We start from the raw sequence: 19,000 nt of genomic DNA on the forward strand, positions 1-19,000 counted from the left end.
TATCTCAATATGTAAGTAGAACATGTAGACTGCTATATTGAGTTCTAACTAAAAATGTGATGGTCAAGGTTATTTTTGTATGTGAGGTTTTGTGTTTGAGTTTCTTTTTCAATATCTCTTGTATGTGAAGTTCTGTGTTTTGGGTCTCTCTCTCAATATCGCTTATATAATGAAAAGAAATGTGTCGTCCAGAGCTATAGACTGCAATCTTGGAAAACCAATACTTAAGTGAAACCGTTGAAAGACTTGGCGGTTTTAGGAAAAGGAAAAACTAAAGGGTTAATAACTGAAATGGTCTTCCAACTATTGCTCCAGTATTATTTTGGTTCACCAACTAAAATTTCGATTTGAACCGTCCTTCAACTTTTTATTTGGTATCAAAACAGTCCTACCATTAAAGTCTGTCAATTTTATTGTAAAATTGAGGGGTAAAAATGTCTCTATGAATTAAAATAGTAATATATAATTAACAATTAAAGGAAACTATTATAAAATTTAAATTTTAAAAAATTGAATCTCACCAACCACATGACCTTTTTTTTTCGTGAGATTGACCTAATGATTAATATAAAAAATTCTCTATTGTTCAAATTAATTAAAAAAAATAAAATCACATAAATATAAAAATTATCTTTTTTTTGGGGCTGATATGGACTTAAAAAGTAATAATTTTTTTCTCTATTGTTTAAATTAATTAAAATTTTTAAAATCAAATAAATACAAAAAAATTAACAAATAATCAAAATAATTGTACATGGACGGTTTTACCCCTTAATTTAACAATAAAATTGACAGATTTTGACGATAGGACCATCTTGATGCAAAATAAAAAGTTGAAGGATGATTCAAGTGAAAACTTTAGTTGGTGGACCAAAATGATACATGAGTAATAATTGAAGGACCATTTCAGTCATTAACTCAAAACTAAAATAGAAAAGACAAGGACCTAAGAGGAAATGCAACAGCTTGACACGTGGCAGTTTATTTCAGTTGCCTCCTGTATGATTACAAACTATTCTGGAATGAACTGGTTTCCTTGATCAACTGTTCCCAAAATGAAAGTTCTAGAGAAAGCTAAGGGAACACCCAGAGAGGACTTGTCTTTCCCTTCCTTTTTCCAATTTTCTCTCTGTGATTCTGTGAACTCGCGTTCTAGAGGAGACGATGGCGGCGTACAGATGGAAGTGCTTCGACGAGAACGAAGACCGTCCCGAAAAGCCTCGAAGCTATGGCGTCACCGAAATGAGAGGTCCCCATTACACCCTCTTAAGCCAAAACGTCCTTCAGGTATTCCCAAAATCATTTTGTTCTTTCTTTTTATTTACTTAAATCAAAGTGCTGCACATTTTACTTCTAAATGTTTGACAAATCTTTATGTAAATTACAATTTTTTTTTCATGCTCCGATCTCATTGCATGCTGTGAAATGTCAAAGATTCCTCTTTCTTTCAAGATTTGACGATGATATGGGGGTTTTGGGTGCAAGATCAATGTGTAATTGTGGAAGATGATGTGGGTTATCAACATCTCTGTTGTAATTTGGAAATGTTATTTCTTGGCAGGATATTTTTGAGTCCGTGGGGCAGTTCGTTGATGGGTTGAAGTTTGCTGGAGGTTCCCATAGCTTGATGCCCAAATCGTTTATTAAGGAAGTGACTGATGTTGCTCACAAACATGATATCTATGTCAGCACTGGTGACTGGGCTGAAAATTTGCTTCGCAAAGGTCCCTCAGCTTTCAAAGAGTATGTGGAGGTGAGAAGCTTTTAAGAATTCCACTATTTCAGTGTTGTAAATTTGTGGGTGGTGTTATTGGGGGCTTTAAATCAGTATGTCCTGTTATGATTTCTTTAGGAATGTAAGAGCTTGGGGTTTGACACAATCGAGTTGAATGTGGGATCTCTTGGAATTCCTGAAGAAACTCTTCTGAGATTTGTGCGCTTAATTAAGAGCGGTGGCCTGAAAGCGAAACCTCAGTTTGCAGTCCAGATTAACAAGTCTGACATTCCCATAGGGGATAGAGCATTTGGAGCCTACGTTGTCCCGAGGCCACGATCATCTGGTATGGGTGCACTCTTTCCTGAAACAAATTTTGATTGATATGCTTACCTTCATAACTAGATATTGTCTGAAGAGTTGTGAATGGAACTTTTAGATTTTGTTGTTGGGAAGAAACTGAATGAGAAAATTGCCACTCCTCTTTCTTTTGTCCCGTTTTTATGGAAAGGGTCACTCTTTTTCTGCAAAGAACTAGCATGGTACAACTGTCGAAGGTAAAAGGAGAAAAGAAAAAGGGGACTTTAACTTATGTGAAGAAATGTAGAATCTATGAGGAAATGGATGAAACCCCAAATAATCAAATTTGTCTGGTGTATGTAATGTTAGTATCTGTTTTCACTTTGATGTCCAGGCAGCATAATACCAAGAAAACGAGTTGACCATTACTAATATTACTGAATAGGGCACTATAGTCTATATAGAAACTATTTGGATTCAAACACTACTACATAAACTTTTCAAATTGTAAAAGGAAGAACCGTTTTGGATCCTATATCTATGATTACCCTCTGCCCACAAGTTTGTGTTTGATGATATTATTTGGCTTGTCTGAAGTTTGCTGCAGTCATGTTTTCAGAGTGATGATTGTTCATTCTTCCATTCATCTTCCTGATATTGTTTTTTGACTGTGATGTTAACATTTTCTCTGAACATATGATCAGAAAGGAGAGGTAGTAGAATCATCTCTATGGTTGTTGGTTATGACTTATAGCATGACCATTGTCTCTGTTTGCACAGAATTTGTTGAAGATGTTGATCTGCTGATTAGAAGGGCCGAGAGATGCTTAGAAGCAGGGGCTGACATGATAATGATTGATGCTGATGATGTCTGTAAACAAGCTGATTCAATGCGGGCAGACATAATTGCAAAGATCATTGGGCGTCTTGGTGTTGAGAAGACCATGTTTGAAGCATCAAATCCAAGAACATCAGAGTGGTTCATCAAACAGTATGGTCCAAGGGTATAATTCTCTTTCATAAACTTTTACATAATTTCTTTTATTGGTAAAATGTGTTGCATGTCATTATATCCTTCTTGTTTGCCTGAATTTTCAGATGAATCTGTTTGTGGATCACTCCCAAGTGATGGATCTGGAGTGCCTCCGGGGACGAAGCTTAGGTAAGAACCATACATCTGTGCTGGGTTCCTCGTATTTTCTGTTCTGAACTTTTTGTAATAAAAAGGGGGAGAAAGTTATGGTAGTATGTGTATGTGTCCCTTGTTGGATCTGGTCTTGTTGTCTTGTGAATTTGTGCTGTTGATGTAACTTTCTTCAATATAACCTTTGTTCCAGACATTACTTTTTAAGATTTTGAGAATCATTGTTGCAACTGATCTCCACTCATGAAACTCATGACTTTCGTCTCCTCACACCAAGTTGAAATTCATTGATGTATTTGTATTACAATACAGTATTTTTGATATTTCCACCAGCAATTGTATTCTTTTATGTATTTTATTTTTGTAAATGTATGGTGCATAAAGTTCAGTGGCCAAAGCCGCAAGGAAGAAGATCATATACGTAGGATGTTGTATATAGACAACAAATATAAAGCATTATATTATAGTATCAATCTTAACTAAAAATAAAAAATAAAATAATGACGGATGAACAAGTGAGGTCGGTTTCAGACCCCAAAAAAAAAAAGAATAAAAGAAAAGAATGTGATATCTGTAATTCTTCTCGTGGCTACGACGTCACGCGTGCGGGTGGCCGCTGCCCAGCTAACACCTGAATATCTAATTCAATCTAGACGAGTCGCCCAACAGCTTATAGTAGGTGGAAATGAATTTTTTTTTCAAAAGTCAAAAGGGTTTTAATATAATAAAAAATTAGAACTAATAAGATATTTCTTCCTATTAAACTTCAAAAAGAAAGAAAAGAAATTGTGTTTTGAGTTGGTGGTGCATAGATCATCACGTGCTCACCTTCTTCCTCCGGATTCAATTAGAATAGATGGAGATGAGCAGCGTCTAGTCTATTTAAGAAGTAAACATCCGTTGACAGAAATACCAGTCTCATAATTCCTCCTAGTCCTAACCACCAGTGAACTCCGAAACTTAGCAACTGAAAGAGCCATGGCCACCCAACCCATCTCAAAGAAGACAGCCTGTGTGATCGGAGGTACAGGGTTCGTGGCATCTTTGCTGGTGAAGCTGTTGCTAGAGAAGGGCTATGCCGTCAAAACCACTGTCAGAGACCCTGGTTAGGCTTCCTCTTCTTCCCCTTTTCTTTTCAGTGTCAACTTTTACTGCAGTTTGTCTGTTGCTTGCAAGTTCTGTTATTATTATTATTAATTTTTTTTTTTTGGGATCAAGTTCAAGTTATGCCCTGAAACCATATGTAAAAACATCAAAATGGGAAACATATATAATGCTGTGGGCCCAGTTTCATTTCTTCTGCTAATGATGTTTCTATATAACCGTTTGTGATGACATTAGCTGAAACATGAAAATGGGGTATCTTTGATGACACTAAAATGATTGATGCCAAGGTGTTATAGTTCACACCATTATGTAGAAGTGTTAGTGATCAACCAAAGAAGCTGAAAGTGTACAAAATGATTTAGTTAGTCATATGAACATACCGTTGGAATACATTAAGGAGACTGATTTAGTTGCCAGATTAAGATTTTAATATGCTGGCATGAATTTCATTCATTTTGTGCATTTGGGTGCAGACAATCAGAAGAAGATCTCTCACCTCACAGCACTACAAGATTTGGGTGAACTAGAAATTTTACCAGCAGATCTAACTGATGAAGGGAGCTTTGATGCCCCCATAGCAGGTTGTGACCTTGTTTTCCATGTTGCCACACCTGTCAACTTTGCCTCTGAGGACCCTGAGGTACAGATTTGTTGGATTCGCTTAATTAAATTTGAAATTCAATGTAGCTGTTGCATATTAAGGTCAATGCTACTTTTTCCATTTCCAAAAAACAGAACGACATGATCAAACCAGCAGTTCAAGGGGTGCTAAACGTTCTGAAAGCATGCGTGAAAGCCAAAACAGTTAAACGCGTTGTTTTGACATCATCAGCAGCTGCAGTGTCGATCAACACACTTAATGGAACAGGTTTGGTTACAGACGAGAACGATTGGAGTGATGTCGAGTTCTTGAGTACCGCAAAGCCACCTACTTGGGTAAATTGCCCAATCATTTTAGTCTAAGCTTTAATAAGACAGTAGGCCTATACTGAACTCATTACACTTGGGTGATTGAACAAAAGCTTTGTCTCAAATTTTCAGGGCTATCCTGCCTCCAAGACACTAGCCGAGAAGACAGCTTGGAAATTCGCCGAAGAAAACAACATTGATCTCATCACAGTCATCCCTTCTCTTATGGCTGGTTCTTCTCTCACTCCAGATGTCCCCAGCAGTATCGGCCTAGCCATGTCTTTAATTACAGGTGTGAAACCAGAGGCCAGAATAAGCTACACGTCCATATTCCTTTGACTTGAGGCCTTGTAGCTAGAATGAAAAAAAAGAAAAAAGAAAAAAACACTACTTGCACGGTACCTCAGATAGATGGGTGGTGTTCTGATGGTTCCTTTTAATGTTTTACAGGAAATGACTTCCTCATAAATCATGCCTTGAAAGGGATGCAACTACTATCAGGTTCAATCTCCATTACACATGTGGAGGATGTCTGCCGGGCTCATATATTTTTGGCTGAGAAAGAATCTGCTTCTGGTCGGTATATATGCTGCGCTGTCAATACCAGTGTTCCTGAGCTTGCAAAGTTCCTCAACGAAAGATACCCTGAGTACAAAGTCCCCACTGAGTAAGCCCCTACTCCAAGTATTCCAACATCTAGATATCTATATTACTGCTTTAAAACAATATTGAATAGTCAGGAGGTAACATTCAAAGGACATGCCCTTTAAAACAATTCATGTCTCATCTTTGGGGAACCTTGAAGTGAACTTCAATAGTTATTGCACCATTTCAGATGGTTATTTTGACTCTCATTTGCAATTGCAGGTTTGGAGATTTTCCCTCAAAGGCCAAGTTGATCCTCTCTTCGGAGAAGCTTATCAAGGAGGGGTTCGACTTTAAGTACAACATTGAACAAATATATGACCAAGCTGTGGACTACTTCAAGGCTAAGGGACTGCTGCAGAACTAGAACTAAGTCTTGGTAGTTTAATTATGATCCTGTTACATGGATCACATATGTGTGATTGGCGTTTATCTGGCTATGTTCTGGCGTGGCCGTATGTACTCTTATAAAATTCAATCATAATTTGTTGAGTTTGGCAATGGTGTATCTTGAGTGCAGTTTCTGAAGCATGATAAGTTGTCATTTCCTGGTAATAAAATACAACAGAACAAAGTCACAGCGACATGTTGCTACCTTCTGATAAAATGCTTTCTTGCTTTTTGTTCAACCACAAGAAAAGCACAACTTCTTTATCTCTTCTGTAAGGCCAAGTTCATATTCCAGCAGGTAGTATGTCGTTTCTACATGACGGTAATCGTCTAAGTACAGTGATTAACTCAAACCGCATATTTACTGCAAAATTTCATGTTCCCATTAAAATTAAAACCATTTGTTGTTTGCTTTCCATTTTTGTTTAATATTATTGGTAAGCATCTGTTTTCTGTGTCTTCCTGCATTATGGAAGAAAAGTTGTTGATCAGGTGGGGTTCCTGGTGCTCTTAAGACAAAATTTTAATCATCATTGTACCCTTTAAGAAAATTACTCGAACAACTTTTTTTTTCTCCGACCAACCATGGCAGTGAAAATAACAGCGATGGTCCAATTGTGATGGTGCCATTTAGAAAATACAAAATACATGTTCACCATGATTTAGAAAACACTAAAGTGGGCTGGTAAATGGTGGTTGGCAATGGCAAGGAATAAAAAAAAGCACCCTACAAGAAAAATATGGAAGTGCTGATACAGAAAATCAGTTTGTCCTGTCCAAGTGGATTAAAAGTGAGGTCCCCAAAGTCTTTATTGTAGATGAACTTTAATGAAAGCAAAAGATTCTACATGACACGAGGCCCTACATTTAAATCCTTCAATCTAGAGGTTTGGCTTGTTTCCGTAAAAGCAATTGAAATCATAAAATGAACAAAGTTGAATATACAATTGCAAGGCTTCAGCTTATAAGTTTGATGTCTGCTTGTCTCTCTTCAGCGTTCAATTAAAGGATCCTGATTGTCCAGCAGATCTATTTCAATGTAGGTTTCTTCAGCTGCATCATTTGAGGTCTGCTTGCAGTTCTCCGTGTTATGTTTCATCATCAAAATCCATGATAAGCTCTGTACAATGTCCCTCATGGAAGGCCGGTTTTTCGACAGACCACTCACACATTTGTAAGCAAGATCAGCAACATTAGCGAGTTGTTCTACATTGAATCTTCCATCAAGACGAGAATCCACAATCTCTTGCCACCCCAGTTTATCCTCCGTGTCGATTGTCACCTACCCATCAGCATGAAAACTCATCGAATGTGAATGTTACAGAATTATTATTATTATTATTATTAATTGAAATGAAGGACAATGAAACTTTGGTGAAGGTGAAGGCCAAGTAGCCAAATGAACAAGAGACGGTTCTTACAAGTTCCACATATTCCATAAGGCCCTGCTGCGGGTTCCTGCCTGTAATAATTTCAAGCAGCAGCACTCCAAAACTATAAACATCGCATTTCTTGGTATATGTCTTTGTCAACACGTACTCGGGATCAACATATCCATATGTTCCCCTGATATTAGATGAACGAAGTTTGCTCCTGTCTTGTCTTGAAAGCCCGAAATCAGCAACCTGCTTGGTAAAAACAATAGTCATACATTTTTTGGTAAGAGTAATTAACCTCCAGTTTAGCAACAAGTTCTTTGAAGGCTAATTAGTATTGAACTTTTGCAACTAGTTCTTTCATGTGTTTTGATACCACATTTGTTAACAATAAAGAAAGAAAAAAAGGGTCACATACCCTGGCTCTCATTGATCGGTCCAACAGTATGTTGGAAGACTTGATGTCGCGGTGCACAACAGAAGGAACAGCCTGCCATAAGGAGAATGGAGCTAAATAAGCAGGCAGTTCCAAATCAGTTCTATTGACCTGGAAACTAAAATGAAAGCATACCCCATAGTGTAGGTATTCCAATCCCCTTGCAATATCAAGAGCTATGTCAACTCTCAAATCCCAGCTCAATGGCTTGCGATTATCCCCTGCATGTCCCAACAATCTAAGATATGTGCACAACAGAAATACAAATTGTCCTTTTATTATCCATCAAAATGAACTTGACATAAACTTTGGTAACAAGTGATTATCACAGCGATCTCGGGCTTATCGATCGCTAGAATGAATTCAAGTTACAGGAAATTTCATGGGAATGACCATGAACACCAGAAACAGTCATACATTGACTCAATGAACCTTGAATGGTATAATTGAATTGCTTTAAACGATTAGAAAATAATGTGAATTGTTGCATTACGGAAGAAAGAAAAAAAAGATGTGATTCACGAGAATTGTTACCATGTAAATGAGAAAACAGACTGCCATTACTCATGTACTTGTAGAGCAGCATATGCTGCCCCACGTCTGCCATGTATCCCACCAAGTTGACAAGGCTCTTGTGGTGCAATCTTCCAAGTAAAAGAACCTGAACACAGATTTATGCACGTGCGTAAATAGATAGACAATTCGACCAAGGCATGTACATGTACTCAAACTATATCAATCAATGAATGGTATGCAAATGCAATGAACCAATTACCTCAGCCAAAAACTCGTTTTGGCCTTGCGTGGAATTAGCAGCAAGAACTTTAACAGCAAAAGTCTCACCAGTGCTCATTTGGGCCTTGTAAACAAGCCCAAACGCTCCTTGCCCAATAGCTGTCGTAAAATTATAAGTCGCCTTCTGTACATCTCTGCCAACATAACCCAGTAAATCACTCTCTCCACATACATAGTCATAGACATAGAGAAATATTTATACAGACCTGAAAGAATACTTGGGTATGCCGCAAGCTGAGACGACGCTCTTTCTCCTGAGGCCCTCCAGCCAGAGGGGCATGTTGGTCCACTCCGAAGTTCTGGGCGAGTCTTGGCCAAAGTTGGAGAACTCAGAGACAGTGGTGTTGGTGTTACTGGAGTCAACGCCATTGTTACTCACTCCTTTGACTGGTAATTTGGGTGCTTTTTCTCTCTGCGCTGAAATGGACCTCGGTGATTGTATCCTTGTGCACCTTCTTCTTCGGATTCTGAGGCAGCAGACCACTCCAATTCCTAGAACCAATCCCAATGCGAACCCTGCAACAATGCCTACCACCAAATGCAATATGATTGAGTTCATCATCTTTTTTTTTTCTTTCTTCTTTTTGTTGGGTTTATAAATCAAAAACCAACTCACCAAATGACGGCGTGGTGGCGGTGTCACTGGTTTTTGACGTTCTTTTAAAGAGAAGAGGTAGCCACGAGGGTGTCGTTTATGTTGTCCCCCTAGAAGGGTAGAAAATCAAAATGAGTAAGTTTGGTGTAAATTTGTAATTAGCTTTGCTAATAACGTAATTGACATGTGATCAAAAGTGAAACAAGAGAACTTAATTGACAGAAAATCAATGGAGATAAATTATAAGATATGTGCGTAGTATATATGTCGTAGCTAAAACGAGAAAAATGGTTCGACACCTAATTTATTAGATGGAAAAATAAAACATATATTGGGTAGTGTTTTTATTTTGGATGACTACCATATGAGCGGAGATCTTGTAATTAATTTCATCAAATCAGGTTGATTGAAGATGTTCTCTTCATTTTTAAATTCCATGCTTGAAATTGAACAACATTTCTGAAAGTTTGCATATATGGAAATTGCCAAGTCAGAAAATCCATTTCATATCCCGATCCAATAATATTGTGCCACCTGCCCAATCTTCCCAAAGCCATCTCTCTCCTGTGCATATGGGAACTTTGCTTTGCACCGTCAGAAGAGATTTACTGTGCATATTGGACAGATGTCGCAATCTTATTGGAATGGAATATGAAATGGGTTTTCTGACCTGGTATCCCGTGCCATGAATGTTTTTCTCGTCTGGGTGACGTGAGAGTTTTGTTTATGCGACCCGCCTCATTTTCTTGTCATAATTAATAAGGTTTGGCACGAGTCATTGTTACGTACTCTGTTCCAATAACATCTAAGTCAGTGGTGATATTTTCTTGTTTCATGTGGTGAGAGGCACTGGCGGCCGGACATGTTAAGGCGTAAAGAAGTACAGATGCACTTCTCATCGTCTGAAAAATCATTGTAGATACTTCAAATTGCTCATTTACTCAGCTAGTGGTGGTGTACAGATTACCTTATTTCCATCTTCAACATTTAAGTAAATGTCTTTGTCCTTTTACTTTCATTTATTTTTATATTACTCAATTTACTTAAGTTTACAATGTAAATAAGGAAGTATCCCCCATTTGGATTCAAAATAAAAATACTAAAAAATCAAATTCCCCTCATATTAAAATATGAAAAATCAATTTTAGTGCAAAATACTATTCAAGCAAAAAATGATGGCTCATTAAGTCAATATATACTTCATAATAAAATCCCATAAAATCAAGTTTTCTTATTTGAAGTGAAAGGAATAAAAACCGCCAAAAATTATCTTGAGAAAATGATTATTCCGAAAAACCATTTTTCATACTTAGTCAATATTTTTACATAGAACAATTTTTCATGTATGATATAAATGCATAAAGGGACCTAAGGTCAATCTAGATAAAAAGCTTAGATATTCAATCTATAAAGAGTTTTTAGCCTTTCAAAATTGCACTCTGTTAAAAAATTCATGAGTCCGTCAGTGGTGAGACTCTCAATTTGAACAACACATCACACCATGAAACACAAGCACGCTCTCGTACATGAAGGTTCATCTGTTTATGGGACCACGTAAACATTTCATATCATGAACCGAAAAAATCAGATTTGTTTGGTATTAAATGTTGCCCTGTTTCACGTTGGATGCTAGGCTATATGGCCATGAAACATGACGTCATATAATATCATAAACAGTGCATGCCTTTGCCTATATAAACCCCTCCAAGAAAGATTTCCATACACCAAGTTTCCATCATGGATTTTAGAACACACTTGCAAGCTAGTGAGCAGCAAATTCTTGAATGCCAGATGCAATCCCAAGCCTCTTACGACTTGAAACAACACGAAAGACGATCTGCCAATTACAAACCAAATATTTGGAAACATGGTTTTCTTGAATCCCTTGACAACAAATACCATGTGAGTTTTTCTTCTCCTCCAAATTAACTTCTTGCTATAGTTATTATTTTTTCAATATTCATTAATGAATGATAATTAATATTGCGTATCTTAACTGAGTGTAGGAAGATGATTATAAAAGGCAATCTGAGAAGCTCATAGAAGATGTTAAGAATACGATGTTTGTCGAAACTGAAAATTCAATAGCTCAGTTAGAGCTAGTTGACATCATCGCAAAACTAGGCCTCACGAACCACTTTGAAAAGGAAATCAAGGGAACCCTAGACACAATAGCATCTGTTGAAAATAACAGCCCCTGCATAAGCATAACAGATGACCTCTATACCACTGCCTTGTACTTTAAGATCCTTAGGCAGCAGGGCTACAAAGTATCACAAGGTAAATATATATTAATTAGTTGCAGAATTAAGTGTCATATATTTGCATGAACTTGTAAAAAACTCCCATAACTTTATCTTATTTCAGATTTATTTGGTGGCTTCATGGATGAGGAGGGTACATTAAAGAAAAGCCATCTTTCGGATGTCAAAGGAATGCTTGAACTTTTTGAGACCTCGAACCTGGCTTTAGAAGGTGAAGATATCTTAGATGAGATAAAAGCTTCATCTAAGGTAGCTCTCGGAGATTCCAATATCTGTAATCCGGACAATAACCTTGCCAAGCATGTGGTCCATGCTTTGGAGCTTTCATCACACAGAAGAGTGCGGTGGTTCAATGTTAAAGGGCACATAGACGCCTATGAGAAAGACAATCACGTCAACACCATTTTACTTGAATTGGCTAAACTTAACTTTAACATGATTCAAGCAAAACTGCAAAAAGATCTAAGGGAGGCATCCAAGTAAGTAAAAGCAAACCAACCAATCAATATCTTCTTTGGATAACGAAAGAATATATAATTTAAGGAACGTGGTGTCTTATAAAAAAAAAAAAAAAAAAAAAATTAATGCTAACAATGTTGTTGCCTTTTTGTTTTCTGATGCGTGACTTAGGTGGTGGAACAATCTGGGCCTCACACAGCACTTGAACTTTGCAAGAGATAGATTGGTCGAGTGTTTCATGTGTGCTGTGGGGTTAAATTTCCAGCCTGACTACACATCTTTTAGAATATGGCTTACTAAAGTCGTCAACCTGATTCTGATAATAGATGACGTTTACGACATTTATGGCTCATTGGAAGAGCTAAAGTGCTTCACCGACGCCGTTGACCGGTTAGTTAGTTTTGGTATAAAACACATTAGTATTGGAAAAGGGTTAGTTTCATAATGTCTAGATAATTGTCATCAATGTCTTCAACTCAGGTGGGATGTTGGGGAAACTGAGGAGCTTCCAGAGTGTATGAAGATCTGCTTCCAAGTGCTCTACAACACTACTTGTGAAATTGCTCATGAAATTGAGGAGGAAAATTGTTGGAATCAAGTATTACCTCAGTTGAGGAAAGTGGTACTGGTCTAGCTAGGCCTGTTCATTTTTCTTTCTTTTTTTTTAAAAATTTTATATCTTCATATATGGTTGAGCTTGAAATTATTATTTTGACTCTTTAGTGGGCAGATTTTTGTAAAGCATTATTAGTGGAGGCAGAGTGGTACAGTAGGGCCTATACACCATCCCTGGAAGAGTACCTCAGTATTGGATGCATTTCATCATCAGTTTCAGTGCTTTTGGTCCATTCATTTTTCTCCACAACTCATCATCAGGGAATCCAAGAGATTGCTGATTTTCTGCACAAGAATGAAGATCTTGTGTATAATTTATCTCTGATAGTTCGGCTCAGCAATGATTTGGGAACTTCTGCAGTAATCTTCTTTCTCCGTTAGGTTTTCTTAATCAAACAAGTCAAATATAATCTAATCAAATCTAATCAAATTAATTAATTGATTGATTGGTTAACAGGCAGAACAAAAGCGAGGGGATGCTCCCTCAGCAATCCTATGTTACATGAGAGAGGTGAATGTTTGTGAAGATATAGCTAAGAAGAACATCAAGGACATGATAGAGAATGCATGGAAGAAAATAAATGCAAAATGCTTGAGAACCCCACAAGTGCCTTCTCTGTCACCATTCATCAACATTACCACAAATATTGCTCGAGTGGCGCACAGCCTTTACCAAGATGGAGATGCGTTTGGTGATCAAGAGCAAGGGACTCGCATCCTGATTCAGTCTCTATTAGTTCAGCCTTTACTACTTTGAGATCAATTGAACTAATAATTAAGCTCTCTATGTATTTAACTAGAATAAGGTAAACATGATTTACCAGCATTTTTATTTTACTTTGGACGATGTACTTATCTTTGGATCAACATTAAGTAATATATATATATATATATATATAAAATATGTATATGTGAGTTTTTCTCATACACACAACACGGATGCTAGGACTCGAACCCAGGACTTTACCTGAAGGAGTAAATACTCTAAACCACTACACTAGTAGTGCCTTTGTGCTTTTGTTAGTAGTGAATGAAAACCAAAAACTCAACAGTTCCCATTGCTATATCAAAATAAGTACAATCCAGAAAGTCTTTATATTTAATGCTGGCATTGGCATTTTGAATCTAGTTTTGTTTGTCTTCTTTTAATGGATGATTGTTTACTTTTCAAAAAGAAGTACCGATACCGATTACTGGTGTTGGATTCCTCATTGATTTTTGATGTAACAGTATTTTTTGTGTTTTTAGCCTTAATCTCTATGGTTTTATTGCAAGAGTTTGGCATGATGTAGTCATGTTTACGCATCAGTGATGGGTATGGGAAAAAAAGGAATGATTTTCATTCCTAACTTCCTACTCATTTACTTCCAATTAGGAATGAAGAAATACGTGGATACCACCTCAAAATCCGTAATCACATTCCCTCAAAATTAGGAGTAAGATCAACTAGGGAGGGGTAGTTGATCCAATTCCCATTCCTTTTTTCCCTTACTACCCTCCAAAATACCCTTACCACTTTAAAATAATTACAAAACACCCAAACCCTATAAAAATAAAAACTCACTCCACTTTAATATTATCAATTTAATTTCGTTCAAATATTATTTGAAATTAGTTACTTTAGCACCACAATCTGGAGGACACATGAACATAAAACAAAAACTATTGACACTTGTTATGTTCTTCCATCCCATAAAATGAAGAAACCAAACTTTTGAAGTCTTTTTTGTTTGAAAAAAAAAAATCAATGGATGTTTATTAATCACCGTTGGAAAAAAGCAACTTGTTTATTATTTCAATGGCTATTTTTTTCTATTATATTCCTTATATTATTATATACTAGTTTTTTTTTTAATCACTCGTTATATAGTATTTTATATTATTCAATTTGGTTTTTTACAAGTTATTTAGGTGAAAAATATATATTTATATGTGCAGGACATTTTAGTAATTAAATTAGTTTAGGTTCTGATTTATGAGAATTAGTAAACAATAATAATGGGAATAAACTTCATTTCTGTGATGATTCCATGACAGGACCCGACCCAATTTCCACTTTGGAATTCGAGCCAAGTCCTGTGCGTGTCCGACACCTAGCGAATGTCAGGCACAAATGACCTTTTTACCCTTCTCGTTTCAAAAGCTGTTTAAAATTTCCCTTAGACTTCTGCCGAAAATTCGGCAGAGTCTCCCCTGTATTTTGACCAAACCCAAATTTTTTCACCTGTCAAACAATCAAATAAAACTACACCAACTGCCAGAATAGAATAACCTAGTATTTACCAGCTTCAATTTTTCCACTAAAACTAGATATCAGAGCATTTTCTAAAGTTCACAGAGTTCCAAGAACTTTTCCACAACACTCTACCTTACTTGGTGGTGCGGAAGCTATGAATGGCCTGGTGGTGGATCTTGCGCACTTCTACGGCCTGGGGGCGGAAAACAGGTTGAAAATGTGAGTGGACCAAACATAAGATTCTTGAAAACAGTTTAAAATCATAATAACCCCCATAGTAAAAATAACTTGATAAGTAAGGTTAGAGTTCACCTGTGTTTAGTATAAGGTATTCATCTGAATATATATATAATCGTATGTATATAGATTCGTAAAACTGAGCAATTATATAAAGATATAAAATGCGCGAATATCAAAGAAACTGGTTTGAAATAGCTGAAAATCATAACTGAATAAAAGAGCTTAAAATCCTTTGAAACTACCACCTAATTGTACCCCTGTCATATCCGTCAATTCCCCTGGCAAGTCTCGGGCGTCACGCAGTCTACCCGAGCTGCAAACTGGCGAAATCAGGGGACTATGGTCAGCCTAATCCGCCGGCAGGTCCCGATGACACCAAGTCGACTCGAGCCGCTCTGGCAAGATACAGGGGACCGCAGTCAGCTTGATCAGCAATCCTGGCAGGTCTCGGGGACACAGAGTCAGCCGAGCTACAATCCTGCCAGGTCTCGGGACACCAAGTCTGCCAAGCCGCAAATCCTGGCACTCACGGTCCGAGCGTCCCAGAAACTCGTGAGGCAAAGTCAAGTGTACTGACGTAAACTGAAATCAGACTAGATGTCCGTAGACATCGGTCCGACTGTGGGTAATCACCATAAATAAATGGGTACATGGTGATCTAACTAGAAAATCTGATAATTCTCTGAAATCTGATAAATTAACTGTAGTCTCAATGCTGTTGCTATTTTGTTATATAAAGCTCAAGGTCTGCTGCTAATATAACCTCAATAATATATGTAACTCAAAGTATTTAACAGTATAAAACATGCTCAAGACTTGCAAGAATACTTATTCAAGATCAAATAATGAAATTCGCTTATTTATAAACTTATTTATAAAAACTTATTTATATAAAATCAATATAAAACCATTTACGTAAACTCATTTATATAATCATCTATATAACTTATTTATATAAAATCATTTATGAAAGAAAGTCCACTCACTGATGGTCCGCGCTAGCTGGACCCTTCGAAGGTCCCTCCTGAGGGTCAACTGGACCTCTGGTGCATGATTAATCATGAATAATAAATTAATAAACTGCTAAATAAAAAGAATTTAAATTAAACACCCTGCCCCTGGCTCCTAGAAATACGTGCACTCATTTCAAGTTACTCCTATGCCCACATTAGCCTTTCAGACACTTAGATCAGTTTTGGAAGACCCGATGCTTAACTAAGCGATAAACCACCAGACCGGCCGATCCGGGACCCCGTAGGTCCACAGTTTCCGATGGCCAATCTGGGCTTCTCTGAAGGTTCCTCACAGAGGAGGAACCATGTCCCACGAATTTGGTCCGAAACGGACGGTCGGATTGGCCAAAATCGCTTTATCGCTTAAAATCCAAACCCTAGCCCCAGGGTTCGCGATTCCGAAGTATCCGGAACTCCGATTCAGGTCTATGCCGTGTCTACGGACTCGTTTCGCCGCGCTCTACGCAACGGCGCAAGCGGAATTCCCAAATTCTTTCTCGATCAAAAAGTTAACTTTTTTCATATTAAAATATATGAGGGCAAACTTGTCTTTTTGCTAGAAGATATTAATCCTTCTTTTTAGATATTTTATTTCTTTTTTTGATATTTTGTTTTGGGTTATTACAATATGGTTAGTAAGCAACTTAATGGGAATGATTCTTCCTCGATTCTTTATTTTCTCCATTCTTGAAAAGTAAACGGTGTAGTCTCAACCATATAATTCTTGCACCCCTTCTTCATTTGGGACAGAAAGGGAATTAATTTTGGAATTAATTTAGGGCCACAAAAGTAAAAGAACGAAGAGGAAACAAACATTAATACAACAAGGTAGATAGAGACATCAGCTGAGAACATTTAGACCAGCAATTGACAATTACCCATATAGAATGAAACTTGGGGGACCCGACAATCCAAATCTTCCTCTCCTTCCACATGAAATGTGAGGTTTCTGGTCCACAAGTTATCAACTCCAACTTTCTACCTTTTCGTTATAAACCATATATATCTCAGAGAGGTCGTATTCTTTTTTTTTTTTTTTTTTTTAGTCGGTGAGGTCGTATTCTTTGGGTTGGTATAGTAATGAAATATTTGGTAATTTGCTATTTTCTTATCAAAACATGTCTTATGATTTGTGCATATCTTTTTTACACCGGTGACAGAGCGTGAGAACTTGAAGTTTGCAAGAGATAAAATTGGTCCAATTATAATGGATTGAGGAGGAGATGTTGGGAGTATTTTTTCCTCATTTGAGCAAAGTGGTACTTGGCAGCATTGCTCATTTCAACATACTATATATAAGCTATATAGCTTGTAAAGATTGTTGAAACTATTTCTTTTTTCCTCGGAGTTGATTTTCTGCAAGTTAATGAAGACCTTGTGTACAATACCTCTCTCATAGTTCAACTCACCGATGATTTGGGAACTTCCGTTATAATGAAATCCAATCTTTCATTGTTAATTATGTTATGATATGATATTATAGAATGACTATGTATGCTATAAATGGAGCTTTTTTTTTTTTTTTTTTTTCACCATTTTAACCTAAGGTGTATCATTATTATTCCTCTCAATATTCATCACGTGTCTATTGGTAGGGTCGGCCTTAGGGGTGGGTTGGAAGGACCCTAGCCATGGGCCTCCAACTAAGGGGGCCCCAAAATTCTTTAATATTATATATATACCAGCTTCCAACTTTATTTTTTTTTTTTAAAAAAAAAAAACTATGAAATTGAATGAGGAAAACACAATTCCTCTTCCTGGAAGAAACACCAGCACACTTCCTCTTTTCCTACTATGAAATTAAATGGAAAGACTTTGGTTCTCCTGCTCCTACTACTCTATGAAAGAACATACTCTCCATTTAATCCACCAAGCTCTTAATCCACCACCATATTTGGTATAGCAATGGAATATTTGGTAATTTGTTCTTTCCTTATCAAAACATATCTTATGATTTGTGCATATCTTTTTCACACTAGAGAGTGAGAACTTGAACTTTGCTAGAGAAAAGACTTGTCCAATTATAATGGATTGAGAGTTCTTTTTCTTTCCTCATTTGAGCAAAGTGTTACTTGGAAGCCTTGCTCTTTTTACCCTCGGAGCTAATTTTCTGCAAGTTAATGAAGGGATCCAGATCTTCTGCTTGGATTCTCTCTATTATGATTTGCTTCACTTCTTTCCTCCATGTGACACCTCATTAAAATTTAATCCAAGGAGTTCAAGTTATACACATCATCTTTAAAATAAAACCTCAATTTTCTAATACTAAAAAAGAAAAAACCAACTATAAACGAACGTGAAACTTAACATCCCTAGTCTCTCTTCTCCCTTGTTCTTTTCCAAATTCTTCCGCAAGCATTCATTTTATGGATCGTACCCTTATCCCTCCAAGCTGGGCTGGAGCATATTTGTTTTTAACGGAACCATGGTGAGCTTGAAATTGGTAATTGATTAAAAGAATTCAATTTAATAATGGAAAAACGAACAAAAGGAGATCAATATGCTACCATCTCAGTATATTGGTAGTTCAGCCTTTACTACTTTTTTTTTTTTTTTTTTTGAGTAAATGCCACGAGGTGTTCCCACAGCCTTTACTACTTTGAGATCAATTGAACTAATAATTAAGCTCTCTATCTATTTAATTAGAATAAAGTGATAATATGATGCACGTGTCAAAGAGATAGGCACCAAACATTCTTTGGTCCAAATAAGGGGATGCCTAACTCATGGTCAAAAATGGGGGTACCTAACTTAGGCATTCT

The 19,000-nt window shown here is 36.9% G+C and overlaps 4 protein-coding genes across 4 annotated transcripts; 3 read left to right on the top strand and 1 right to left on the bottom strand.

The window, feature by feature from the left end:
* The first annotated feature begins 1,036 nt into the window (after positions 1–1,036).
* On the top strand, positions 1,037–3,502 carry LOC117624257 (protein HEAT-STRESS-ASSOCIATED 32). The gene is made up of 5 exons (XM_034355409.1): positions 1,037–1,287; positions 1,562–1,753; positions 1,853–2,060; positions 2,795–3,018; positions 3,113–3,502. The coding sequence occupies exons 1-5, from the start codon at positions 1,165–1,167 to the stop codon at positions 3,221–3,223; spliced, it is 858 nt and encodes a 285-aa protein (XP_034211300.1). The 5' UTR covers positions 1,037–1,164; the 3' UTR covers positions 3,224–3,502.
* A 331-nt stretch (positions 3,503–3,833) lies between these two features.
* On the top strand, positions 3,834–6,350 carry LOC117624652 (anthocyanidin reductase ((2S)-flavan-3-ol-forming)). The gene is made up of 6 exons (XM_034356031.1): positions 3,834–4,263; positions 4,739–4,905; positions 5,001–5,201; positions 5,307–5,466; positions 5,625–5,841; positions 6,042–6,350. The coding sequence occupies exons 1-6, from the start codon at positions 4,137–4,139 to the stop codon at positions 6,184–6,186; spliced, it is 1,017 nt and encodes a 338-aa protein (XP_034211922.1). The 5' UTR covers positions 3,834–4,136; the 3' UTR covers positions 6,187–6,350.
* A 644-nt stretch (positions 6,351–6,994) lies between these two features.
* On the bottom strand, positions 6,995–9,483 carry LOC117625749 (calcium/calmodulin-regulated receptor-like kinase 1). The gene is made up of 7 exons (XM_034357292.1): positions 9,023–9,483; positions 8,797–8,950; positions 8,556–8,682; positions 8,157–8,242; positions 8,004–8,075; positions 7,631–7,834; positions 6,995–7,491 (listed from the first exon to the last, which is right to left on the bottom strand). The coding sequence occupies exons 1-7, from the start codon at positions 9,376–9,378 to the stop codon at positions 7,201–7,203; spliced, it is 1,290 nt and encodes a 429-aa protein (XP_034213183.1). The 5' UTR covers positions 9,379–9,483; the 3' UTR covers positions 6,995–7,200.
* A 1,665-nt stretch (positions 9,484–11,148) lies between these two features.
* LOC117624979 ((E,E)-alpha-farnesene synthase-like) lies at positions 11,149–13,615 on the top strand. Its single transcript, XM_034356529.1, has 7 exons — positions 11,149–11,313; positions 11,418–11,691; positions 11,779–12,154; positions 12,306–12,524; positions 12,615–12,756; positions 12,858–13,109; positions 13,207–13,615. Exons 1-7 carry the CDS (start codon positions 11,149–11,151, stop codon positions 13,504–13,506), a joined length of 1,728 nt encoding a protein of 575 aa, XP_034212420.1. The 3' UTR covers positions 13,507–13,615.
* The last annotated feature ends 5,385 nt before the right edge of the window (positions 13,616–19,000 follow it).

Source organism: Prunus dulcis, chromosome 4 (assembly GCF_902201215.1).
Source record: "Prunus dulcis chromosome 4, ALMONDv2, whole genome shotgun sequence".
Taxonomy (NCBI): Eukaryota; Viridiplantae; Streptophyta; class Magnoliopsida; order Rosales; family Rosaceae; genus Prunus; species Prunus dulcis.

What these genes read in the sequence shown, in the direction of transcription:
- LOC117624257 (XM_034355409.1), top strand. Translation starts at nt 1,165, where the DNA reads ATGGCGGCGTACAGATGGAAGTGCTTCGACGAGAACGAAGACCGTCCC. An exon ending in TAAGCCAAAACGTCCTTCAG is followed by an intron (nt 1,288 to 1,561) that starts GTATTCCCAAAA and finishes ATTTCTTGGCAG; the next exon opens with GATATTTTTGAGTCCGTGGG. An exon ending in TCAAACAGTATGGTCCAAGG is followed by an intron (nt 3,019 to 3,112) that starts GTATAATTCTCT and finishes CTGAATTTTCAG; the next exon opens with ATGAATCTGTTTGTGGATCA.
- LOC117624652 (XM_034356031.1), top strand. Translation starts at nt 4,137, where the DNA reads ATGGCCACCCAACCCATCTCAAAGAAGACAGCCTGTGTGATCGGAGGT. An exon ending in TTGCCTCTGAGGACCCTGAG is followed by an intron (nt 4,906 to 5,000) that starts GTACAGATTTGT and finishes TCCAAAAAACAG; the next exon opens with AACGACATGATCAAACCAGC. An exon ending in CCGCAAAGCCACCTACTTGG is followed by an intron (nt 5,202 to 5,306) that starts GTAAATTGCCCA and finishes TCAAATTTTCAG; the next exon opens with GGCTATCCTGCCTCCAAGAC.
- LOC117625749 (XM_034357292.1), bottom strand. Translation starts at nt 9,378, where the DNA reads ATGATGAACTCAATCATATTGCATTTGGTGGTAGGCATTGTTGCAGGG. An exon ending in ATACCCAAGTATTCTTTCAG is followed by an intron (nt 8,951 to 9,022) that starts GTCTGTATAAAT and finishes TTATGTTGGCAG; the next exon opens with AGATGTACAGAAGGCGACTT. An exon ending in TCTGTTTTCTCATTTACATG is followed by an intron (nt 8,243 to 8,555) that starts GTAACAATTCTC and finishes TGGGACATGCAG; the next exon opens with GGGATAATCGCAAGCCATTG.
- LOC117624979 (XM_034356529.1), top strand. Translation starts at nt 11,149, where the DNA reads ATGGATTTTAGAACACACTTGCAAGCTAGTGAGCAGCAAATTCTTGAA. An exon ending in GGGCTACAAAGTATCACAAG is followed by an intron (nt 11,692 to 11,778) that starts GTAAATATATAT and finishes ATCTTATTTCAG; the next exon opens with ATTTATTTGGTGGCTTCATG. An exon ending in TACCTCAGTTGAGGAAAGTG is followed by an intron (nt 12,757 to 12,857) that starts GTACTGGTCTAG and finishes TTGACTCTTTAG; the next exon opens with TGGGCAGATTTTTGTAAAGC.